General features: G+C 39.0%; 1 protein-coding gene across 4 annotated transcripts in view; it reads left to right on the top strand.

Annotated features, from left to right (window-relative positions):
• TMA16 (translation machinery associated 16 homolog) overlaps nt 1-25,146 on the top strand; it is a 43,074-nt gene extending 17,928 nt beyond the window's left edge. For 3 of the 4 annotated variants that reach the window (XM_067551800.1, XM_067551799.1, XM_067551798.1), the window contains 3 exons: nt 3,340-3,488; nt 20,627-20,669; nt 24,907-25,146. In XM_067551800.1, the coding sequence (XP_067407901.1) occupies nt 3,340-3,488; nt 20,627-20,669; nt 24,907-25,045 (331 nt within the window). In that variant the 3' untranslated portion in view covers nt 25,046-25,146. The remainder of the gene's footprint in view (nt 1-3,339; nt 3,489-20,626; nt 20,670-24,906) is intronic. The other variant, XM_067551801.1, reaches the window with a different exon arrangement.
• Nucleotides 25,147-27,410: the final 2,264 nt, after the last annotated feature.

Here is a 27,410-nt window from a genome sequence, read left to right as displayed (position 1 = left end):
AGCCCCACTTCTTGCCTTTTGTCACATTCTGTTTTAGAAAGGCCAGCTGAACAGCACTACAGCTGTTTCAAAAGTGGGGATCTTTATGTGGAGTATATCATTACGCTACATAAGAATATATGTACTAAAGGTTTCCACATTGTTCATTTGTTAACTACATCTCTTGATAGGTCATACATATCTCATGATGGTAAATTCCTTTTTACCCTCAGTATTTATGGCATATTTCCTACACAGTTCAATGAAACCTGCATTATTGAAGAGATTCTCCAGTGGAGCTCTGGGACAGACTCACTACTGATGTATACTATAGGATCTGCCCCCATGTTATGTTTTAAAGTTTTTGCAGAGTAAATGATGATATGAGACTTTAAGAGATCCTCAATGTATCCAGAGTACTTTAGTTTCACTTTTTAGTGAAAGACCACTTACAGCAAGCAACACGTGATTTTTTTTTCTGGGTTGCAGAATGATCACTTAAGACAGGTTACACTTAAGTAAAAAAACATTTGCATAGAAAACACTACATTAAAATAACATTATTAAGGTTGCAAAGTCAAGTACCCAAAAATTAGGAAATGCTAGAATTACAATTGCCTGTGTAACCTTAATTTGACTGACTTCTTGTGTATAACCATTATGATACAGTATTTACATACAGCCCATGGACTGGGGCATGCTGGAGCATTGACACAGTCTTTGGAGAATTTAGCTTCTGAACTCTTAACAGATCTCTAATGAACATATATCAACTGTGATTTTTTTTTCATAGGCTCATATCTTAATCAGATTTCGCTGTTTGTTTCACAGGAATTGCAAAAGTAACTTTTCTGACAATAGGGCAACCCATCTTCTCCCCACCAAATTTTAAGTTTTTGTTCCAGAGCTTCTCAGAAAAATGATAGTACAAATGTTTAATACAGGCAAAATAACATTTTTCTCTAATCTCATCTCTGAAATGGCTAAACCATTTTAGCTGAATATTCAGAAAAGTTCAATCTGGCCTGAGAAATTTCTGCCCAAGTGATTAAAGTTTGTCTTAGTTATAAGTAACTGAAAACCGGGTCTTATAATGGGAAGTGTTGGGCAATCAAGAAAGAAGGTTATACTGCTTAAAAATCCAACCTGATGTAGAGGAGAAATGAAAGCAGCTGTAAAAATATATATATATATAACAAATGGAAGAAAGGGAAAGTTGATAGTAACGAATATTAATCAGAAGTTAGGAATTATAGAAAATTGATGAGGGAAGCAAAGGGATACAAGGATAAATCTGCTAAGGAGGCAGCTTTAAAATACATTAGGAACAATAAAAATTCTGACAGTGGTATTGGTCTATTACTAGATGAAAATGGTAGAATTATCAATAATAATGCAGAAAAGGCAGAAGTGTTCAATAAATATTTCTGTTCTGTATTTGGGGAAAAAGGCAGATGAGAACACTCTTTCCATTCCATTTATATCTCTGGAAGATGTTAAACAGAAGCTACTAAAGTTAGACATTTTTAAATCAGCATGTCCAAATAACTTGCTTCCAAGAGTTTTAAATGAGGTGGCTGAGAAGCTCGCTGGACCATTAATGGAGCAATGCGGAAGTTCCAGAAGGCTGGAAGACAGCTAATAATGTGCCAATTTTTAGAAAGGATAAACAACATGACCTGGGTAATTATATGCCTGTCAGCCTGACATTGATCCTGGGCAAGATAATGGAGCGACTGAGACAGAATTCGATTAATAAAGAATTTAAAGGAGTGTAATGTAATTAATGGAAATCAACATGGGTTTATGGAAAAATACATCCTGTCAAACTAACTTGACTTTTTTTTTTTTTTATGAGGATACAAGTTTGGTTGATAAGTGTAATAGTGTTTACATAATATACTTAAAATTCTCTAAGACGTTTGACTTGGTACCACATGACGTTTTGATTAAAAAACTAGAACAATATGAAATTAACATGGCATCTATTAAATGGATTTAAAACTGGCTAATTGATGGGTTTAAAAATGTAACTGTAAATGGGAAATCATCATCGTCTGTTTCCAGGGGTGTCCTCCAGGGATCAGTTCTTGGCCCTTCGCTATTTAATATTTTTATCAAGGCTCTGGAAGAAAACATAAACTCTGATAAACTCACCTTGCAGATGACACAAAAATTGAAGGAGTGGTAAATAATGAAGAGGACAGGTCACTGACTCAGATCGCATGGTGAACTGGGTGCAAGCAAACACTGTTTAGCGTGACTAAATGTATACATTTAGGAACAAAGAATGTAGACTGTACTTAAAGGATGGGTACTCTATCCTGGGAAGCAGTGACTTTGAAAAAGATGTTTGTTTTATAGTGTATAATCAACTGAATGTGAGTGTGAGGCTGTGGCTAAGAGAGCTAATGCAGTTCTGAGATGCATAAATGGGATTCTCAAGTTGAAGTAGATATGTTGCACTAGTGCAACTGCTGCTGGAATACTATGTCCAGTTCTGGTGTCAACAATTCAAGAAGGTTGTTGATAAATCGGAGAGGGTTCAGAAAAAAGCCATGAGAACAATTAAAGAATTAGAAAACATGCTTTATAGCAATAGACTCAGAGAGCTCAATCTATTTAGCTTAACAAGGGAATGTTAAAGGGTGACTTGAATATACTTAAGTATCTACATAGGGAACAAATATTCAACAGGTTCTTCAATCAATAAAGAATGGTATAACATGATCCAATGACTGGAAATTGAACCTAGACAAAAATCAGACTGGAAATAAGCTGTGAATTTGTAATGGTGTTGTAGTTGCTTGTAGTGGCTTCTCCATTGCTGACAAATTTTAAATTGATTGTATGTTTTTTCAAAAGATATATTCTATGAATTATTTTGGGCCTGTTCTATGGCCTGTGTTATGCAGGAGGTCAAACTAAATCACAGTGCTCCGTGCTGGCCTGCGAATCTATGAACCTTTGCTATAGATGGAGCAAGTAGAGCTGACTATAACAACAAACACGTAGGAGCAAAATCTGCTCTCTCATCATGATCCAGTATCCTTTGGAAGCTCTCCCAGTACAGCACTAACCACCTTTCTCCCAGAGATTCTTGTCTACAATATGTGACATGCTATACTCTGCTAAGCCTAAGGGGTAAGAGTCTAGAGGTCACAGCCTAAACAGAGTTTCTGTTATGGAAGAACATTGCAGTTTGCGCATTAAATTCAAGATATGAGTCTGTGGCATATTTAGTCGTGGTGCAGAAGGCAAAAAAAGATAACTGGTAAATATTTCCCTGGCAAATGACCAAACCAGTACAGTTTTATTAAAATACTGCAAGACATCTCATAGCTTAAACTTGTCTTTCAGATATTTACATCGATTTGCTGGTGAGCTGGAGCAAATTGAGTTACATAACAGCATTAAAGGCAGACAGGGAAAGCAGCACAGTTCCCGAGAGATGATCATCAAACAGACCATAGAGCATGAAAGACAACTCTATGAAGGATATGGGTTAGGTACGACTGCCTTATTATTTCTTTGTTATGGAAACTGCAATAGCTACAACTTATCCCCCTGTTCACAAGGCCTGAATCCTAAGTGAAGGTTTTAGGTTTTATTTTGGTTTCTCGTTTTAGAGAAATAAATCTTCCTTTACTTCTCTTGATTTCCATGTACTTTGAAGGTGGACGTAAAATCAAGCAGAAAGAGCCTAGTTAGGAAATGGTCTTTACTTCCTTGCAATGCAATGGTCACCTTTGAGCAGTGATTGTGCTTTACGTATTATGTTGCTTTGAGGCACATGTATGTAGAATTTGATTACTAAAATTGATAAGAGAGTGATGTTCCTTTGAAGTCTGACTACTGTTTTTAAAGCATATTAATGTATCAAAGGAGCATGAATCATATGCAGTACCAGTCTATGTATTTCCTTTTAAAAAAAGGTATTTTTTTAGCCTGAACAGACTTATTCTAGTTCTACAAGGTTTATGTTGCATAGCTTAATGTATGTTGTCCACGTAAGAGGGAGGGCTTTGGAAGTCTCTACACTTAGAGAGCACAAGGCCTCCCACTCCACAAATCCTGGGGATCTTTAGGGAAGAGAGCCCTTGGCCCATGGACATAGGAATAGTCCTCCAATTGGACCTGCCTTCAGCAGGATTTACACACTCCCCTTCTTTGCGATGGAAGACAGCTCCTGCAGTAGACACAGTGGAGTGAAAAGGGCATTAATACTGCTCCAAACAGAATTAAATTTCTTAGGTTTTCCTGGATTTCTTCATTAAAATGTAGGGGCTCATCAAGGAATAGTGCTTCACTGTGACATGTCTCTTGCTTCACGCTGCTCCTCCCCGCCCCATAATTTTGTGAGGCCCTAACTGACAGACACTCCCTTCTGTTCTGTTCAGTTCAGGCTGAGGAGATATGTACACAGAAGGCACCCTTCAGATGTGTAGCTGGTGATGAATCTTTGGCTCAGTGGATGTTTGGAGTAGAGTTGAGAGTGTATGTTTATAAAAATGCCCTAGCATGTAACCTTTAACCACCAAATCACCCCCAGAACCCTGAAACATTTAGAATACAAAAATTCTGCAATTTATAACAAAAATAATAGACCAATAGACACTTAGCTCAGAACAACATTCTTAACGCTGAAATGTCAAATTAGAAGTTTTCACTGGTTGTTATCACAAACACAGATAAAGTCAGACTGCCAGACATGATTAGTAGTCTTTATTTTTAAATTGCCACAGGGGAAAAAATAGCAGTCGCCCCTTTGCCAGCATAGTGTTTCACAATGTCTTAAACAGCTGAGAGGAAAGCTGTGTGTGTCTTGAGAGCCTCAGCATGAGTATTGCTAATGAAAGGTATCCTTCAGGGATGTTGCATGGGATTAACTTTAAAGAATGGAAATTTTTGAGTCTAAATGAACTGATAGCATCCCTTTAAAAATATATTCTCTTTAATGGTGGTATGCAAATGCCAGCTATGCATGAGAGAGAGCCTGAAATGGCTGAAAATCATGTACGTGGAACGAGGCTGAAGGGCAACAGCAGGAATCTAGTGGAACAAGGCTAATTGGGATGGGGAAAGGAAAGGTGAAGGCTGAGCAGTGGTGGTGGTGAGGAGGATGTGGTGAAAGTAATACTAAATATAATGACCTGACACATTACTTTTTATAAACAGACAACCTTTTTGGAGCCAAATAACCAGTTTAACTTTAATGTTAGAAGGAGTATTGTTTAAAGTCAGTGCTGTTAATAGTGATATTTAAGTCATTAAAGAAATGGAAAATGAACACTTGGTTCCTGCCTGGAATGTAATTCTGGGCCAGTTAGCTTCTTTGAAACAAGTGTTTCCTATATTCCTGGGGGGGAAATGAAAGGTTTTAAAAATATTCTTCAGCAGTACTCAATCCTCCAGAGCCGCTCATGTCCTATTATGCATGAGATAGCAAAGAATTCAGGGGTGCATGGCGTTAAGCTATGTGACTTAGTGCAGAAAGGGAATCCTCTCTCCTCATTTCCTCTTTTGCATTTCTTCTAGAGCAGGACTAGGGAAGTGTTAATTTTTTTAATATCTGGGATGGAAGGAAGGTCAGATGGAAGACACACGGGCAGAATATTACAATATTTAGGTTTATCTCCCAGTATAACTAGTGTCTGTGCTGTTTATTCAATACATTGGAAGTTTCTGCTGCTGCTTTTGGTAGAATCTATTGTACAGATGAATTGGTCCATGTCTAAAGAGATCACTCCTAACTCCTTTAATACCCAGCAGTTTTTCCACTTTATTTTGTGGCTCCTTGATTTTAACCCTGTGTCTTGTTCTCTTGAGTTTTGCTACATTTCTTATTGAGGAAATGTATACATGATTTGAATGTGGGTTCAAATACAATGTAGTCCAGCCCTCCTAAGACTTAGTGAAAATTGTTAGTGCAAATCTTTGTGTGTCTGAGAGAATGAGGAAGAAGATGTATTAGAGGCAGTTGAATTTTAATTTTCAGAAATGTTCTATTTATACGAATCTCTGTGCTGGCAGCTACAGAACCTGATACTACTTAAATTTTGTAGGTGTCTCTATACTTGGACTCTAAGCTCTTCTAGGCAGGGATTGTCATTTTGTTATGTTTGAACATAGTAAAATGGAGAACTCCTCCCCAACTGGGGTCCCCTGGTGCTACCACAATACAAATAAATGTTAATAGACTAGATTATTTGCCAGAAGCACTATGTAGTTACCTTTGTTTGACTTGCCATGCAGACTCATGTACAGCAATGGAAGGGCTGATCTGGATTGCTTGGTAAAGTGGCCTCATTTGAGTAACATGCTTTTTAATACAACCAAATGCATGGGTGTACATCTAGGAAAAAATGTAGGTCACATTTACAAAATGAGCAGTAGCAGTATCCTAGAACGCAGTGATATTGAACAAGACTTAAGGGTAAATAACTAACTAAATGTGAACTCCCAGTGTTATGCTGTAGCTAAGAGGACTCTTGCAATTCTTGGATGCATAAGCAGGGAAATAACCAATTAATGGTTGAGAGGGGGCATTACCCTTTATACATTTGTAGGTAGAAGTGGTTAACAATTTTTCGTTAGAATGACTAAAAATGCCATTTTTGAAAAGCTGAAGTTTTCTACAGGAAAATTTCAATTTTTCAGAATTTTTTTTTTCTGTTGGGAAAATAGAAACAACAGTTCCCCATCTGCTTTCCAGAAGGCCTTGTAATTTTTGTTTCTGGCCAGTGAAATTGACAGAAGCTTTCTCAGTGGGCCGCCATGTCTGAGCTTCCTGATTTTTTTTTTTTTTTCTCCTTCTCTTCCCTCCTCATCCTCCTGCCCCAAACCTGCGCTCTTCCTCTCTGGCAGCAAGGGTAGAAAGCTCTTGTCAGTTTCATGAGTGAAATTGGGAAGAGCCCACCATATGTGTGGCTGGGGAACTGAAGAATTCCATTGCAGTTCTCCTGAAACAGATTTTTTCATGAAAACCTTCCCCATTCAACATTTCACATTTTTGATGTTTTGTCCAGAGTTGGGGCAAAATTTTTTCAGAAGTAGAAATTATTTTGCAGGAATGGGATATTCATTTTCCAGCCAACTTTGTGAGAATACTGTATGTGGTTCTGGTGTCCACACTTCAAAAAGTTTTTCACTTGAAAAATTGAAAGGATTTAGAAAAGAGCTAGAATAATTCCAGGACTGGAAAACATGCCTTATAGTGAAAGACATAAGAATAGTCTATTTAGTTTATCCAAGACAAGGTTAAGAGGTGATTTAATCCTTCCCAACTAGCACCTACGTGGAGAAGAGATTCTGATAGTAGGTCTCTAATCTAACAGAAAAGGCATATTGAGAAGATTGGAAGATTAAGATAGACAAATCCAGACTAGAAATAAAGTACACATTTTTAGCGAAGGGGACATGGGGACATCTTACCTAGGGATGTCATAGATTTTTCTGTCACTTGAAGTCTAAAAGATATGTTATAGCTCAACCAGAAGCTGTGTGCTTGGTGCAGAGTTAGAGTGAGGTTCTATGGCCTATATTATGAAGGTCAGACCAGATGGTCATATAATGCCCCCTTTTGGCCTTAAAAAATCTATGAATCTCTGAAAGGTTGAATTTGATAACTTATTTAAGCAGTTTGAAAAATTATTTGAAGGAAATGAAATACAGACATGTGGATTAATTTACAAAGGGTAGGCACCTTATTCTAAATCAGTGGCTCAAAAGATATTCTTGGAAGCTAGGGGAAATGAATTTATTGGGAGCTGCACATATCTGAAGGTTGCCCTTTGAGGTGACTGTGTGCCATTAAAATTGTACTTAAATAGCTTCCATGTATAATTGATTGAATTGTAGGTTATGTGTAACAGATAATATCTTGAAAAGCCTTCCCCACGTCAAATTAACTGGTAAAAATAAATCAGTCATATTGCATCTAAGCCAGACCAAAAAGAAGTGAGAATGTTAGATTCTTCTTATAAACTTATTTTGATTTACATCACACACACAAAGATTACAGAATTAAGGTTACTCTACAGAAAAATTTAGGAGTAGTTTCCAATGAGAAATATTCACTGTGTGGTGGGTACCTGTCAAAGAGCTCATCTTAAAAATTTCATTCAGAGGTCCAAGAGATGACACAATCAGGAATGTGTATATTTTTTAATTTAAATTTGTATGTGTAAAAATTATTGGCCTTATTAATACCTATAAATTAACACCATTAAAATACTTCTGTAGTATTTTTACCTGAGTTGCTGCTTCCCTAGATGTGTTTTCTGGTTTTGATTCCTGAGGTAGCTTCTTTTTCTAGATTCTACAGTGCACTTTGTCTTCCAATATGTAAATTCTCTGGACAGGGACTATATTAACTGTTCTGTACGGTACTGTGTGTCTTGTTGGTGCTTAGATGGTGATAATACAAGTTATAATCTGTGATTCCAGTGGGATCAGAAATTTTGTTTGGGAAGATGGTAGGTTGAACATAACCCCAAATACTTTCTCTTTATAACAGAAGCTTAATAGCAAGACTTCCAAAATCAGATGCCTAAAATTAGGTTCTTAAATCAATATTTAAATAATGGATCCATCAAAATAATGGATTTTTTAAAAAATGCTGAGCAACCATTGAATTCAGTTGGAGCTGCTGGACGCTCAGCATTTTATTTAAAAAAAAAAAAAAAAAAAAAAAAAAGCCATTTATTAAGTTTCCTAAATATGGATTTAGGAGTCAATCTTAAGACATCCATTTTCAAGAATCTTGAAGACAGACAGAATATTAGACATATTTGTTAATACTACCATCAAGATTACATATCATAGCATTCTGTGTTTTTGCTAACAGACCCTATATTTAAACATCTAAGAGCTAGAGGCATGGCATTTTTGATGGAGGGCATTTGACAATACACATCTTGGCACACTGCTCAGTGATCCTTAAGGTACAGGATAAGGCCTGTTGTGTCAGTTTCAGATTTAACCCTCTTAAGGTTTCAGATATAGCCATCACTTCCTTTGGATGGAAACCCACATCTCTCTTCCTCCAGACTAGAGAGAGAAACTGCGGAGGGATTAGGTCTGACTGGGGTCCAGCATCTCTGGGTTGCTCTTTCTTTCTTCAGGAGCTACAACATTATACACCAGTTACCAGTCAGCCTTCAAAAAGCAAATTGCATTTATTCTTAGGGCAAAAGTATCATAGAGAAAACATATAAAACACAATAAAAGGCGCTACTACATGCTAAATGCTAACTAGAGGTCACCCACAATTCTAACATAGGGCTCTGGTAGGTGTCAGTCTTTGAAACCCCTCAGACCAGTTTGCTCTCTGGTTTAGAAGTTCATATCGGGTTTCAGATCAAGTACAACCTTGGGACAGTTCAGGTGTTTCTTTATGCATTTTGAACTTTTGATCTCTGTCCTCCTTTAATAGGTGACACTAGTCAGTAGCCCTCTCCTCAAGAGGCAAAGTTTCAGAAGCTGAGTTTTTGCATAACTTGTATTGGAGAATTTGCATTAACCATCCCCCAGGGATTCCCTAGAAAAACATCTCCGCAAGCCATGAACCCAAAAACATGTTTATAACTTACTGTCACAAAAATCTATGTCTGTCTGGCACACTTTAATGTAATAGTATGATGAAGACCTAATGCTTCCCAGTCTCACATTTCTCACACCTGTCTCAAGCTTAAGCCCTTTGTGTGAGGAAATAAGGTGCACTTATAGTTCTGGTATCATGCCTGGGCACTATGTTGATGGGCTTATTAAAGAGGCATAGCTGTTAATGAATAAAACTTTGCTTTTTGTAACACTCAGATTTGAGTGATGAGTGCTCTTTCATTTATTTGAAAAATAAATCCCAGTACTACCACTGCCACTATATGAGCTGGATAAAAAATTAACATAAACCTGGCAAATCTTAACCAACTTTCCACGTGTACATGTGCCCATAAATCTTTTGATTATATTGCAGCACTAGAATAAGGTTTAGCTAGATCTAAATTATTTTTGCTCCCTATATTCTACAAAAGTGAAATGTCTCTTATTGCTGTGGTAGATAACAACATTTAGTAGCATTTTAAGCGGGAGTATGGAATTATCAAGATTTTATTTTTTAAATCTCCTCATTGATCAAATCTCCCTCCAATTCATGATGAAGCAGACTTTATCACAGTCTTTCAGGAAATGTCTTTATTTAACACAATTAAACATGGGATTATCTTGTTTATTTACTGGACAGGGCAGTAAATGAATTGATCGAGATTGCAAATATTGGCAAAAGCAAGAACGAAGATTTGTGGTCTGTGTTTACAGTTATAAATTCAGCCTTAATTGGACGTATTCCACCATTGTATTTGGGTAACTTCCCGATTAAAACATAATTTTATCCAACTGTAAATTATAATAGATTCTGTGGTTAATCTGACCAAATAATTATGGAGTAATAATTTAATTGTAAGGCGCTTGTGAATTCTCTGGCCCTATGGCTAGAGGATTCTGAAGTGAAGCAAAGTATTTCTCTTGCGAAACAGAACAAGACAGTCCACCTTCTAGAACAGTAAAATTTAGAAATCATTTTTTTCTGGAATGAAACATTTTATCAAAAGCCAAAAAAAATTTCACTTAAGCTTTCTCTGACTGGTACTTGGAGTTTTTCAGGCTGCCAAGGTCTTCTATCTTCTTATGAAAAGCTTTGAGCTCTAGTCAAAAAGAAGCAAGAACGTTAAAGGTTTTCCTACTGGACAAGTAGAGTTTTAAATGAAAGAAATCGGATTATCTTAATGGCTTTGCAATACCGCACCATTTCATAGCCTATCTCTAGGCTGTTAGTTTGTCTCCAGATCTGTGTGTTGTGATCACCCATTTCTTTACATTAAATTTTAAAAGAAAAACCCAAAACCTAGGAAATTCAGAGATTCCCTAACATAAAGAATTAATTTTTGGGTTCATACTCATGAACAGTCTCTACAAAGCAAGGAAAAAATAAATTAAGCCAACACACGTAACAAAATAACAATCTGCAAGCATTAATTTAGTACCACTGCAACTAGGGTGAGTAGATAGCAAGTGTGAAAAATCAGGATGGGGTGGGGGGTAATAGGTGCCTATATAAGAAGCCCCATATATCAGGATTGTCCCTATAAAATCTGGACATCTGGTCACCCTTACTGCAACACTCTACCCCACTGACATGCTAATACTCTGACACAAATCAATTTCCATTCAGCATATTATTATCTTTATTTCCTATATAAAACCTGAAAATCACAGTGCAGTTCACAATCCTAATTCTGACCTGTTCATTGTGGTGATTTGTGACACAACATTGTGCTGAGCACCCACAATTGGGGTAAGGAGCAGATTTTCAAAGTACTTAGTATCTAGCAGTTCCCATAGTTCTTAGTGTAGGTACCTAACTGTGAACTAAACACTCTTGAAAGTCTTATGAAATATTTGTGTGTGGGCTTGTTCAGTGGCTTTTACTGCATGGTTGACCTGATTGTTTTAAGGTCATAACTACCCACACACTTTGAAAACTCTGCGACTGCTGTTGAGATATTGCTTGATGAGGGGTATTAGTTGAACATGTTGTACATGTTTTAGTTTATTAAAGCTGCTATTCATGTTTCCATAACTAGTAATTCAAGTCCAAATCCTGCCCTTAAGTGCATACACATCGCTTCCATTGACTTCCCTGTGAGGCCTGTGCATATATCCTAGGCAGACATTTCCCATGTCCCTTATGGAATTGTCCTGTAGAGTTTAATAGAAAATAAACTTCTAAAGTTTTTTGAACCATTCCATTATTCCAAGAAAATTATCCATCTGCTGTAGATAGTATGAAATACCTTTAGAAGGTTAACAATTTCTATTAAATCCCCTATAGATTTTAGCACAATTTCTGTAGAAACTCCATCTCTCTTAAATTCTGTGTTTCCATAAAGAATAGGAATAAAATTGATAGAATGGGGCTGAAAAAGCCCCAATTTATGTCATGATTGGTGCTTAGAATATAAAAATCCTTGTACCAGAGAAGAAATTATTGATGCTGCTCACAGCCCTTTTTTCTCATTATAAATGCTAAGGCATATTGCATTTTATTTGGTCAGTGATTCTATCTTAGAGTCAAATTTCTTCCCCTGCCTGTTTCTTTATTTAGCCAATATGGGGTTTTCTCGCCCCTAGCCACCTCTGTGTATTATAGCACTCAAGTCCACTTCATTCTGGTTTGTTACTTTGCCTACATGCTGATGATTCAATTAACAAGTCCCATTCCCAGAACTTGCTCTATCCATTACGTTTAAAGACAATGTGCCCAACCATTTAATGGCATCATCATCAGCCAGGTGGAGAGCTTGTAGCCCGCCATTGAAATGAGTCAGTGGCACTCAACAGTGATATGCGACATAATCTGAAATTGACTGAAGCTGCATTGTGGGCCATTAGAAAAACCCCATTTAAAGAGATGGGCCGCACAGCTGTCCTGTCCTGTTCAAAACCGATTCATAGATGACCACAGGTGCTTTGGAAGATCAAAACCTGGTGGACAGATGGTTGTGTCAGTGACAAAAGAGTGATTAACGACTGTCATCGTTGACCACTCGTTATGCCAAGTCATGTCCTATGGTGGTATAAATGACCATAAAGGTCGTCTAGAAGACAGATGAGCGGGTGGGTGGTTGAAGAGCTCTGTGTACACGGCAGGTTGCTAGTCTCATGGATCTTAGCCAGCAGTGTGACAGAGGCCTTCTCATGGCGAATGTGGGGCGGTGCTATATTAAAAAGTATTGGTAGCCATGGCAACAGAGATGCCCGTAAAATCCCAGTAATAATGGGGCAATGGATCAGCATTCACATTGCGCTTCCCTCAGTACCCGGCCTGGGCTGAGGAAGCTAATGATCCAACCAGCAGACCAAGGTCAGCCACAACTCCTGGTCACGTGCGGTCTGACTGCCATCCTTCGATTTCCAAGCCATTGGACTGGTGCTTAAAATTCTTCAGCTTAACGTTGAGGGCCTGTCAGCAGCCAAATGCAGCATATTTAGTTAATTAAATTTTTCCTTTTTACAGATGACTGGAAATACTAAAGTTTCAGTGTTTTGAAATGTGGACTTTTTGTCATAGCTGTTGCAGTAGATTAGGTTTTTAAAGCCAAACAAACAAAATCCAACAACCCAAATCCAGTTCTGTCAAATGGTACATGGGGCTGGTTGTGATTGGAAAGCAGTTCAACAAACCAGTGAGAGATTTACAAACTCTGGTATGAAATCTTGGTTTGTCAGAGAACCTAACGAAGAACAGGAACCTGGGGGACAATTCTATGATAATTTAAAAAGGAGGGAAAAAGGACCCCAGACCAGTGGTTGGTAGGTGAATTTTAATTCCCCAAGGACTCCATGCAGACTGGTGGCAAAATTGTATCCTCTAGAAAAAAGCAACAATGGCTACTTTCACTTCTCAGTGACAGACTAATAAAATAAATAAAATTCTAAGTTTCCAGAGAATACTTCCACTGCCACATTATGGTACTTAAAATTTAAAACAAATTTGGTGTGGAAACTACTGAATCGGGACCCTCTAAATTATCATAGCATAGCCACACAAATTCTTCATAATCAATTTACCTGAATTACTGATCTGACACACTATATAAGAATATTTATAGTGTTTTATCTCTTTAAAGCGCTGTACAAATATAACTTAATTTCTTAATACACTATTGTTAGTGCAATTTTGCTACCATGAAGCTATGATCAGTACAACAGTAGGCAGGTTCCTACATGTAGAATTCCTTTAACCTATGAATTTCTCCCAAAAAATAAAATGAGTCATTCCTCTACCGTGGATATGGAATTGTTAGATGGAAAATACGGGCCGAAAGAGTTAAAGGTGTTAGCATGACCCTGACACTGTTCAACGTTAAACAGTGTTAAACAAGGTTCAGTGTTTTGGAATACAAAAACCTTAACCTGCTTAGTATCATGGCAAGCACCATTAAAAATCTTATTAAAGATGCAGAAAAAGAAGGAAAAACAGTTAAAGCATTTGAAATACAAAGTATTGGTAAGGCTTTCATTTTAACAACATTTCTTGTTCCCTTTAGCTGGAGAGAGTTTTTAGGTGGGATTTCCTTCTATTTTGACAGTCTTTTAGGTGGTAACTGTCCTGTTTTGGGGAAAAGAGTAAAAGTTAGCTGAGATGGGCTGGAACTGTTGTTAAAGACCAATCCCATTTCCTACAAGACAAAACAAGACAAATGCGCACAAGAGGGGAAGAAAAAGAACAGAAAAGATAGAAAACGTGGTTCCTGTCTCTGGTGTTGTCACCACTAGCATCTTCACTACTGCAGAAACAACAACATGGCACATGATATTATTAGCCACTCTGAGACTTGATAAACTTGTACCAGATTTGGGCACTTTAAGAAATTGCTTTTATCATTCTCTCTGGTCACAGACTGACAGCAGTGTTGCAAAATATGCAGTCCTGGCTGGCTAAGCCTGACTTTTATTAGACAGAAGGAAAAAGGAGAGGGATAGGAAAGAGAAGGAATGAGGTGGGGGCAGGAAAAGGTCACACAGGGTGTGTGAGACAAAATCTCACATCCTAGATGATGCATGGGATTTAGCTGGAGCCAGTGGAGGTGGTGATGTCATCTGGGTCCCTCTCGGCCAGATCTAGTCAGGACATCTGTCAGGATTAGGACTACAAAGGCCCAACAATATCACAGTAGCTCCCGGGAGATGATAGGGTTGACAGCCATGATGGTGAAGCTCCCTCCTTCCCCATCTCTCATCTTTGTTAGGCAGTGATGAGCGGAATAGCCAATCCCCTCATTATTTTGTCCAGCAGTTAGGCCTAATTTTGGTCTATTGATTTTCAGACTCTCACTTTTCTTCTTTAGCAGGCATGATTTTAATAAAGTCCTTGAGTTATATCATCAGGGGTTTTTGTTTGGACTCTTTAAGTCTTTTTGTCTTCCTGCGGCACCTTTTCCCATCAATATTTGTTACAGGTTATGACGACACTTTATAAACTTTCACTCACTTTTTACAGTTGATCTCACAATTAGGATAAATCTGCAGGCCCAATTGTTACAACAGTTGTTGCATAGCATGTGGGTAAAGCACTTGACTTAACCATGAAACACACAGAAAAAGTCAAAACTTGTCTTAACTGATGTTGTACAAGCGAGAAAAGTTTGACATATTTACTTTCCTGTGAAAAGTTGGAAGCTTTCTCAATGTGAATGCAGTCAACTTCTGAAGAAGCTAAACTCTCATTTAAAGAACAAAACAAAAAAAACCCTGCAAAACCAACTTAGCGCTTATGTGAAGAAAATCTTCTAAATGTGAACCAAATGTAAACCGATGCAGAGCTGTCACCTGAAATCTGCTGGCAGTTGTAGTGTCTCTGCTGCTGCTCAAAGTTCTGCCAAGTAGCTGAGGAGTTAAAACTAACTAGGAATCTTGAGTCTTCCCTGGTGCTATTCAGAATCCTGTGAGCAGCAGATAAAATGACAAGAGTTGGGTAAATTTCACTTTGCTATTGTCTGGTTAAGCTAGCAGCAGTGGCAGTCATTCTGTTCTATATCCATTCTTCCACTGTGCTCATCACTGTAGTATCTGAGCACATTCCAGCAATACATTACATGAAGTGACTACTCATCTGTCATGTAGTGTTTGTTCTCTCATCCTCTTCTCAGAGTTTTTTTTTAGATATACATGTTCCTGTGTATTTATGTTCGAGATGGCAAGATCAAATAAATACAACTTGCATTTGGAACAGAAAGTGGTCTGACCAGTTTGCCTAGTGGCTACATGTAGATGTTGAAAAGGACTGGAAGAGAATTGATCCTTCTGGGACTCCACAAGTGAGGGGTCCAGTGATGGGAAATTTTTCCTTCACCACTACTCCTCGGTTGTGTTCCTCCAGGAAGGACTCAGACCATTTTACTGCATTAGCCTGGGGATTCAGCACTATCTCATGGTCAGCAATGTTGAATGCTTCAGAAAGGTCCAGGATGATCAGACTGGATCTGTCCTTTATCCATTGACAGGAGGAGATCATCCCTCAGTGCAACTCAAGTGGTTTCAGTTCCATATCCTGGCCTGAATTCAGGTTGTAACGGGTCTAGAATTTTAGTTTCAGTTAGGTGAGCTTTTAGTTGGCCTTGGCTAGCTTCTTTGTGAGCTTGCTTAGGAATAGGAAGTTTGACACTGGGCAGTAGTTGGGTAGAACTGGTATGTCCAGGATGGGTTTTCCAGTGTTGGTCAGAATATTGTATGTTTGAAGAAGGAAAGGAAGAGTTCTTTGCTAAATGACAAATTGGCTTTTCAGTCAGGAGTAGCAGCAGTTGTTCATGACTCTTTCACAAGACAGGAAGGCTATATGTCAGATTTACAAGGCTTCAGTTGGGATTTCTTAAGGGACTTCTCTCTGTCATTGAAGCTATTCACTAGGATGCAGGACCCAAAACAAGGGTTGGGGGTTTGTCGAGATACTCGTGCTGTAGTAATCAGGATAGTTAGAGCAGTTGAGATAATGTCAGTACTTCATAAGTCCTATCTGATATACTTTTGCACTTATATATTTATATGATCTTATAATTTATTGTAAGGAAAACATTTTAAAAAATAGCATAGGTAGTCCAACCATAACAACTGAGATGAATGACAAGTAACATACTGTATTTTATCATGGAGAAATGATAAACATAACTCAGTACTGATAGTATCTGGTTATTATCTTGAGTCTGAGGAAAATCGATAGACAGATAAGGCATAGCTTTTAACTTTCACTATGTGTTCAGGGTCAATCAAGGACATTTTTATGACATGAGGCAGTAAATTAGATTTTAATGCTACAGAGGTAGCATTATTCCTTGTTGAGACACTTCGCTGCTCCTTAAATCCATATAGTTGTTTCTAGATATAATAATGAGGCATTTCATGCTGTGCTAAAACTTCAAAGCTTCTGAGCATTAGAATCTCTCTAAATTGCTCACTATTATTGATGACATGAGATGTAGGTCACCTGTAAGATTTCAGAAATGGCCGAGAAACAGAGAATGGCTTTGTGTCACGTAAAGCAATCTAAAGTTTCTTCCCCAAATTGTGCACTGATTGACACGCCACAATCACGTTGATGCCAATAGGAGTGTACAGGGATATAAGTAAGATCAGAATTTGGCCATATAACTTCAACTGGAAACTAGAAAATCATCTCTCCTGTACATCTATATAGAAGAAGATTGTATTCTATATTCTGTATTATGTTAAGGCAGTAAAGGTTGGATAATCAGTGTATTACCAGATCCCATTTATTTCCTATTTATTTAGGTTCAGGCAGGTCACCAATCAATATGAAAGGCTCTTGTTAAAAGCTATTGCTGTTTGTTTATGATTAAGCTAGAGGGGAAAATTACTTAAGGAGAAAGAAGACAAATCTCAACATACCATGTAAATATAACATTGTAATTACAATTAGAACGCCATATCTTTTAAAATAGAAATGTCAATAACTGCAAAATGACAGTTTCTTAGTACTAAGAGTTCTGTTTATAGTAATGATACATAATTAACAGTGTAAACTTCAACTAATCTGTAAGCAGATATATTGATAGTGATGTGGAGGTGCCCTGTCACCCAAGTGGGAATTATCTCAAGTTTTCCAGGCAATTCAGATGTTCTTGTTTGGGCCAAGATGGTTAAATTGCTTGGGTGGGGGAAATGGTGTGTTCCACAGCCAAAGAGAGATTCTCATTTGGATATATGGCAGTTTAAAACAACAAGATATGATAATACCCTTTCATGAAGATAGAGTCTTATACATGTCCATTTTTTTCTTAATGTTTTATTACTCTTTAAATTCTAAGAACTGTGTTTAAAATTGATTATTTGAACTAGAAACCAGAGAAACCTGGGTTTGAGTCCCAGTTCAGGCACTGACCTGTTTGACTTCCCACTGCATAGGAAAGATAGGAAGTATGGCAAGCGAGCACCCTGGCTTAACCAGGAGATCTTCAATGATCTGAAACTCAAAAAAGAGTCCTACAAAAAGTGCAAATTAGGTCAAATTACAAAGGATGAATATAAACAAATAAACACAAGTATGTAGAGACAAGATTAGAAAGGCCAAGGTGCACAACAAAATTAAACTAGCTAGAGACATAACCGGTAACAAGAAAACATTCTACAAAAACATTAGAAGCAAGAGGAAGACCAATTACAGGGTAGGCCCGTTACTCAGTGAGGGGGGGGGGAACAATAAAAGAAAATGTGGAAATGGCAGAAGTGCTAAATGACTTTTTTGTTTCAGTTTTCACCAAAAAGTTTAGTAGCAATTGGACATCTAACTTAACGAATGCCAGTGAAAATGGGGTAGGATCTGAGGCTACAATAGGGAAAGAACAAGTTAAAAATTACTTAGACAAGTTAGATGTCTTTAAGTCATCAAGGCCTGATGAAATATATCCTAGAATACTCAAGGAGCTGACTGAGGAGATATCTGAGCCATTAGCCATTATCTTTGAAAAGTCATGGAAGATGGGAAAGATTCCAGAGGACTGGAAAATGGCAAATATAGTGGCAATCTATAAAAAGGGGAATAAGGACAACCCGGAGAATTACAGATCAGTCATCTTAACTTCAGAACCTGGAAAGATAATGGAGCAAATAATTAAGCAATCAATTTGCAAACACCTAGAAGATAATAAGCTGATGAGTAACAGTCAGCATGAATTTGTCAAGAACAAATCATGTCAAATCAACCTAATAGTTTTCTTTGACAGGGTAAAAAGCATTGTGGGTGGGGGGAAGTGGTAGATGTAGTATATCTTGACTTTAGTAAGGCTTTTGATAGTGTCTTGCATGACTTTCTCATAAACAAACTTGGGAAATACAACCTAGATGGAGCTACTATAATGTGGGTACGTAACTGGTTGGAAAACGATTCCCAGGGAGTAATCATCTGTAGTTCACATTCAAACTGGAAGGGCATATCAAGTAAGTCCCACAGGGATCCGTTCTGGGTCCAGTTCTGTTCAATATCTTCATCAATGATTTAGATAATGGCATAGAGAGTACACTTAGAAAGTTTGTGAATGATACCAAACTGGGAGGGTTTACAAGTGCTTTGGAGGGTAGGGTTAAAATTCAAAATGATCTGGACAAACTAGAGAAATGATCTGAAGTAAATAGGATGAAATTCAGTAAGGACAAATGCAGAGCACTCCACTTAGAAGGAACAATCAGTTGCACACATACAAAATTGGAGAGACTGCCTAGAAAGGAGTACTGTGGAAAGGGATCTAGGGATCACAAGCTAAATATGAGTCAATAGTGTAAGACTGTTGCAAAAAAAAAAAAAAAAAAAAAAAAGCAAACAGCTGTCTGGGTTGTATTAGCAGGAATGTTGTAAGACAGGAGTAGTGATTCTTCCACTCTACTCAGCACTGATTAGATCTCAGTTGGAGTATTGTGTCCAATTCTGGGTGCCACACTTCAGGAAAGATGTGAACAAATTGGAGAAAGTGCAAAGAAGAGCAACAGAAGTGATTAAAGGTCTAGAAAACATAATCTGTGAGGGAAGATTGAAAAAATTGGGTTTGTTTAGTCTGGAGAAGAGAAGACTGAGGGGGGACATGATAACAGTTTTCAAGTACAGTTCTCTTTAACCTTTGAGGATAGGACAACAAGCAATGGGCTTAAATTGCAGCAAGGGCAGTTTAGGTTGGACATTAGGAAAAACTTCCTAACTGTTAGGGTAGTTAAACACTGGAATAAATTTCCTAGCGAGATTGTGGAATGTCCGTCATTGGAGATTTTTAAAAGCAGGTTAGACAAACACCTATCAGGGATGGGATAGATAATACTTAGTCCTGCCTTGAATGCAGGGTACTGGATTAGAAGACCTATCTATGTCCCTTCCAGTACTACACCTCTATGATTCTAAGTCACTTCAAATAAAATTTTCAAAAGAAACTTAGAAATTTAGGAGCCTAAGTGCCTAAATCAATTTTGAAAATGAGACTCTTCTCGTTCCATACATTAACTGGTTTGTCTATTTAAGTTGTAAGGTCTCTGGAGTAGGGCCTGTCTCTTATTTGTGTGTGTGTGTATATGTACGTATAACATGATGGGGACCCTACAGCCTGACTGTAATATCAATAATAACTTAATTATGCTCCTACTCTCATTGTTAGGCATTTGCAGCTTTCTTTTAAAGGCCTAGGTTTGCTGTTTTTTCACACAAACTTTTAGACAAAAAACAGCTTCCTTTCAGCAGCTAGAGGTGGTTAAAAAACTGATAAATTAGATTGCAGGAGTTTCCTTCCGGCCCCCTCTCCCCCCCCCCCCCCCCCCAAATGGGCCCAGGAACAGCACCTTGGTAGAAATCCCAGCTTCCTCCCCCTTCATGGCAGTTGTGGGAGAAAAAATAGACTTCTTGCTAGATTGTTACCCTTGGACCTTGCTAGTCTCAGCATGATCTGTATCCACCTCTGACCTTGTAGGTCAGTCCTTCAGCTAGCATGTACTTGACACATTTTGAAGTCCTAGTTTAATGTTTACTCTGAAATGAGAATTGCTGTGGATAATTTATAGCCAGTAATCTAATTGTATTTAATTTTGTTCCCATTAGACATTCCTGACATTGTGAACAGCAAACATCTTAAAATTTTCAGGTGGGTTTCTTCTTGTTGTTTTTAATTATTTGTGGTCTGTGTGTGCCCAGCCAGACATCTCTGGAAATGACATGCATGTCTCCCCATGTTTTTTATAAAACAACCAACCAACCCAGTATTCTACCCAAGCAGTTGGTGGAGGACAGCGTTCTCTTGTTTGAAGGGAAACATGAAATATTAATAGTGCACTTAATATGTTGTTGTTCTAGTTTTTTCTTAGCTACTGCAGCCTAAAAATTGTATCTTACTAGCTAGTAACAATCAATTATTGAAATATTATATGGTTTAAAGTGCTTAGACTGTTAAGTTTGAGTTCATATAACTTCAGTGGCTTCTTTTTTGGTTATTTTCAAACAAACTTTTAAGGCAAGAATTCCCTGTCTACGTTTTAGCAATTCTTACAGCAAATAACATAGGACCATGCTATGTTGAGAGATTCAGGGGATCAGAGTTAGAGTGCTGAGCTTGATTCTTTGTTCCATGGATCAGCAAAGGCTCAGTAGGGTGCACTATAGAGGCATATTCCTTTCCTGAAGAAAACTTACCTTGAATGTCATTTTGGGAGACTCTTCTGGGCAAACTTTCCCTGTGGACAGGTGTCTGGTTACAGGTGAAACTGTGGTTTTTGTCCCTCTTGAGAGCACCCCTCAGATGACAGGCCTGGCTTCCACACCATACTCTGGATGAAACCACACTTGGAACCATTCTTGGACTGGATCTCTGCTGCAGCCCCCTGCCCTGTTTCCTAACTGTGTTAATGTGACAGGGTCAACTGGGTTTGACATCTGTAAGAGTTTCCCTTCTTGAGCTTGTGACAGTATAAATTTGCAGTGACAGAAGCAGCATCTTCCAAACAAAACGTTATTTATTCTTTCATCCAAAGGTACAGAGCTTGCCGAGCAAAGGGTTAGAACAGTGGTTCCCAACCTTTTTGGCTCGAGGACCAGAGACATAATTTTTACAAACCTGAAGGACCACCAGTCTCTGCCAGCAGTTCCTCCTCCTCCCCCTCACCACTGCAGCCAGACGGAAGGTGTTCCTCGCTGATCTCCCGTCCTGGCTGCAGCAGGGAAATCACAGGCGTCTGTAGCCCCCTGTGCTCCACCTGGGTCCCTGGGTATTGGCTCCCTTCTGCAGCAATTGCCAGGGGGATGGGAGATCAGTGCTCCCTCCCTCTGGCTCCAGCAGTGACCCCAGCGACCATGGATCCAGGCAGAGCTCTTTACTGTGCTCCCTGCTACAGCCAGGGGGAGGTGGGTGCTGATCTCCCACTCCCTTGGCTGCAGCAAGGAGTCTGCACTGGTATGTAGCCCCGTGGCAATGTGCTCCCTCTGGGTCCTTAGGCAGCGGTGCCCTTCTGCAGCCAGCGGGAAGGGAGCAATGGGCCACTTTGAAAGACTCTGTGGGCCAGGGGTTGGGAACCACTGGGTTAGAACAACAGAGTCAGGTATACCTATTTTCCTGTACCTACATCTTAATCTTTCTTTGCAAGCATTTGTAAGTTCCATTCAGTCTAGCTAACCCCCTGTCTCTGGGGAGAAGCGGACTGTCCTGCTCGCAGCATGGTTTCTTTCAATGTGTGTCTTAGCTCTCAGTGACACCCCCTGGGCAGTCTCATCTTCCTCCCAAAGCCAGCATTTTTAAGATTTAGGATCACTTTTCTTACTAGGCCTCGCCTCATGGAGAGTAAGCTCTTCTTAGCCTGGATGGAGCCAATAAACAGTTTCCCTATTGAATCCGCAAGGATTCTTATCTGTGTCATAGTTTTTCCTTCCTGCTTGATTCCTTTAACAATCCCATCGATTTAACTCTGTGCATTGAGGCAGGAAAATATCACAGACAGCCTGATGGGAATATGATATTTATAAAAAATACAACACGTAAATCCCTTTTTCTCCACAACAGGCTATTCCATAATCGGAGTTTCTTGGACCTTCTTTTGTTACTGAATACAGGACAGTGGACTAGATGGACCAGTGGTCCAATCTGATATGGTAATTCCTATGTCCATTTGTAAATCCTTAAGGATGGATTTTCAAAGCTATTGATTACCTTCAGCTTCTTTTGACTAACAGCCAGTTACAGGTGCTCAACATTTTAAATGTTTTTTTTTTTAAATTGAGCATAATAAACTAGCATTTTCCTATGGCAATGCAAAACCACAATAATAATTCAGTCAGACTGAAGGCAAACTATACAATCGAGATACATTTATCTAGGAATAACTATAAGAAATCTGAAGAATTAGGCAGTGCAGTGGATTAATTACAACAGATCAATTTGCTCTGTCCATTAGGAAGAAGGCTTTGGATGATTTCATGCATGTGTTAGGAGTTAAGTTTAAAGTCAAAAGACCTGCAGCTGCTATGAGTTCAGAAATGCATAGACTGACATATCATACCATAAAAATTCTGACAGAAGGTTTCTGTTTTATTACCTTTTTAGAACCACAACAGATTTGTCCACGTAAAAAAATACATAGCTATTGCCCATGAGAAAAATCATCCACCAAGTGTGTTTAGTATAGTCAAACATGTATAATTTCAACAGTGGGCCTGATGTGATAATTAAATGAGTCCTTCCTCCTTTATACAGCCTCTAGCCTTTTGAAAGTAATACATTCATTACGTGATGTATTGTATCTCCTTGGAATCAGTCATACAACATTTTAACATTTCTCATAGATCATAATGAACTACTGTTTTCCTGTAGGCGGAATATTAGCTCTGCACATTGAGCACCCAAATGGGGAAGCTGATCCAGCTGCACTCATTACTTTGCGCAAAAGGAGTTAAGTCTGTCAAATCTAAAACCAACTGGTTGATAGTCAGAAAGATACAGAATAGAATTTGACAGTGGGAGTAGAGTGAGTAATATATTAAGCTTACATTTTTTCAGGATCTCTTATCCCACAGAGTCTTAGAGCACGTTACAAACTTAATTCACCACTAAAAACAGCCATATCTAGGTTGAAAAGCGTAAGTGTTTTAATTGTGCTCAGCAACATTGAATAAGTTCCGGACAGGAAGTGAAGAAATTGTATCCAATTGAAACTGCAGTGGGAATTTAAATTGATAGTGTATGTTAGGAAGGCAGACTTGCTTGACTTAACCCAGCTCCCCTGTGAAAATGTTAACGCTGCTGTTCTTTTAAAAAGTTTCTTGACTTATGCCTCATCCAAAAGACAGCATCACAGTTCCGCCTCATGCCATGCTTGGCCACTGGGCAAGTGTTGACAGGGAAGAAAGTCACTGCTATAAATGGCCAACATCACTTCTTGCAGAATCCTGAGATTTCCTTAGTGATAACCTATCAAAATACAGACCAGACCCTTCTTGGCTGAGATCTTACCATGTTGCAGCCCAGTGCAGTGTAGATGTTTAAACACACTGCAGTTAGTGTCATGTACAGCAGCATGCATTTTAACAAACTTTAATCTTCCCTTATATCAGGGCTTCTCAAACATTTTTTGCTCGACCCACCTTTGAAAATATTGCAGGCTGTAATTAACCCCCTCCATGCCGTGCCACCCTCCCTTATGTCATGCCACCTTTACTTCTGCACTGCTGCTGGGGGTGGCGCTGCCATCAGAGCACCTGGCCAGCAGCTGCTGTTCTCTGGCCACCCAGTGCTGAAAGGCTCTGGCTGTCAGCTGCAGCCCCGGCACGTGTGGGGGCTGCCAGTTTGTGACAACCCCTCCCCCCCATAATAACCTCACGACCTCTTGAGAGATCCTGACCCCCAGATTGAGAACCCCAGCCTTATATAGTCAGTACTAGGTTAATTAACCCTTTAAGCACACTGACTTCTCCTGAGCATTCCCATCTGCTTATCTTACCCAGCACCCCACTCCTGGTAATCATATACCACCTTCTCCCTGTCTGTTGCTTTCCTGTCTCAAGTTGCTGGCTTGGGGTTCTTTTTTTAGATATGCTGATATGCTGTCCTAGCTGCCAACCCTTACAGAGTTCAGCAGTTGAATGAAGAATAAGTGGCAAGAAGATGTTTCGTTTATGGTACACACCTGCTTGCACACACATGAATCAGTAAAGTTTACAGAGGCCAGAGCAAGTTGGGACTCATGTCAGGCTAAGGCCAATGCAGCAGATCCTTTATGGTTCCAGTCTGATACCTCTACCTGACCTACCAAACCTTTTCAGTAACCAACAGTAGTTAATTTTTCTGGGTTCTGCACGTTAAACATTAATTATTTTCCATTATATCTTTTTTCTTTAAGAGAATGGGATGGTGATCTGAAGAAACTGCCAAACATTAAAATCAGGAAGGTCTCTGCTAAAGATGCTGTTTGCGGTAGGACTGATGTGGCAAATGGGGAAGCTGAAGAGGAATTAGATGCAGCAAAAGACACAGACTAATGAACACCAGCTGATACGAGATGGAACAGCTGAAAGGGACTGTCAGGAACCTATTTTAACTATCACTGGAAGCAAGAATAAAGCTGGTATTTTCAATTATATTTGAGAAGACCTGGCTGGTTGAATATTTGATTAATTGGTTGAGTTAGAGAGTGAGATTTCAGCCAGCAGCATGTTAGACTCAGTGTGGTGCTTAAAGAAAAAGCAATGAAGGCTTTAAAATAAAAAACTTCAAAAAAAATCCCATTTTTCCACTACCTCTTCCACCCTAGCATCTCTTCCAAGTGCAAGCCTCTGATTATGGATTGGTGGGGAATAGTTATCTCTACCCTAATGGCTGTGGGACAGTGCACCACCTGTTTTGGCAAATGGGATAGAGGGCTGGATTTTTCTGGTAGTACCCACTCATTGGATGATAAAAATAATAACATAAATATCATTTATTTTTACAAAGTAGATAAGATACTGTTATACAACAGACCATCTTTACCCATAATGTGGTCCATTACCTATGGTGTGCTTTAAGTTAAGAGAAAATGGTACTAAATATGCAACTTAAATTTGTCCCTATATCAATCGTCTCCAGGTTTTCTTTACTGAGCCAGCAACCAGACCTCAGCAAATGGTGCATTTGCAGATGTTGGCTGATGCTCGTGTAATGACATTTAGAGAAGCAGGTTTTTCATACAGCCTCATGTTAACACACTTGAAAAGAGCTTCAAAAATTGGAGGAAGGCTTTGGAGCCTTCTGTAACGCATCCCTCCACCTCTCTTTGTGGCTAACTTGGATCCATGATTCAGGAAAGTCCTTGTCAGATTTTGGAAAAAGCAAAGGAGAAAATAGCAGGAAGAATCTTCTTCACCCACTTCCTTTAAGGGCACAGGTCCTGGCTTGTTGCTAAAAATTGTAAGTCAGACTAGAAGTATAATGCCCCATTTATTGATACGGGATACCCATAACTTGATCATCAAAAGGGCTCCTAGGTCAACAACTGCATGAGTTCAACAAAAGCCTTTAACTCTAGGGCTGTAGAGATAGAATGTATTTCTACCACGAAAGGCTATGTGCATATATTTACCATTGTCTGTTGCCCATGATAGCCAGTTAACCCTTTTATGTAAGAGATTTTAGTGCCTTCATTACAAAGACTGAGGTAATCACTGTTAAGCTGAGACGCTGTTGGTTATTTGGCATGGGCTATTGGGTAGAATACTGGAGTGAGACTCAAGATACCTGGGTTCTCTTCCCAGCTCTTCCACTGGCCTGCTGTGTAAACTTAGTAAGTCACCTGTGCCTCAGTTTGCCTATCTGTAAAATGGGGCTGATGATACTTATTTCCTTTGTAAAGCACTTTGAGATAAACAGATGAAAAGTGGTGCATAAGAACTAGGTGATTAGTATTTGTTGTATTGCTAACACATTTACATAGGGATGCTTTTGTGGCATTGTAAAATGCCTCTTGAGTCACAAAAAGGAGTGAGCTTTCCTAGGGTTTATCCTTAAGAGATGCTGCTGGATCTGGCAGAGACTTGTCAAATAGGTGATAGTTTGCAGGTGGGCAGTTTAACATCTTCAGGTCAAAGGAATTTGTATGGATCAAGTATCCAGCCCATCCCTCATTCATGGGGAAATACATAAAAATTGAGCTTAAGGCTATTGGAGAAGACCTGACAATCTCATTTTGTTGCGTGCTCCCATCCCTGTGGAAGCGACTGGGGACTCCCTGGATCCTCTCATGCTGTAAGGCCCAAGTGTCTCTGTTTTGTAGCCAGGAAGCTCAGCCAGTGGATAAAGTACATGGACTTGACCAATATTAAGTGTGGTAGTAAATGCTTTTGTGTTCTGTTGGGCCAAACTACCAGTTCGGGTATCTGCAGAAAAACACCTGCCATGCTGTCACAGTTGTGTGGGATGTTTTCAGGGGCCTAAATTTACTGGTGCAGAAACTCAAGGTAAGATTACTTTATAGAATCCAGAATTCATTTGTCTCTTGGGCCTAGTGGATATTGTGTACCATTTGCATCTGCATGCATTCTCTCTTCAGTTTACAAAAAGGCTTTCTGGGGCTCAACAATATGACCAAAGTCTCCTCCTTGTGCTCAAGGCTAAGATGTAAGGATTTATGGTGCTAGGCATGTCTCCCTCTACGATGTGGGGTTTGATTATTCCTCTGTGTGAGACTCCAGGGGAGGACCAGCCGTGGCCAGAGTCGGCTGTTACTGCTATTAGAAGATGCAATCCAAAACGAAACCTCTTGCTTTCAGTCAGCTTTAGTGTGTGGGGCACGGCTCATGGTGTAAGGACTCCCCACTCACAGGTATCGTTCCTTTCCTCATGACGAAATGGGAGGCAATATTGGGTACA

This window comes from Emydura macquarii, unplaced genomic scaffold (assembly GCF_026122565.2).
Source record: "Emydura macquarii macquarii isolate MOO-44397 ecotype Brisbane River unplaced genomic scaffold, CSIRO-AGI_Emac_v2 contig_1363, whole genome shotgun sequence".
NCBI classification, from domain to species: Eukaryota; Metazoa; Chordata; order Testudines; family Chelidae; genus Emydura; species Emydura macquarii.
Note: the sequence above shows the minus strand (reverse complement) of the source record. Positions and strands in the feature narration are given on the sequence as shown.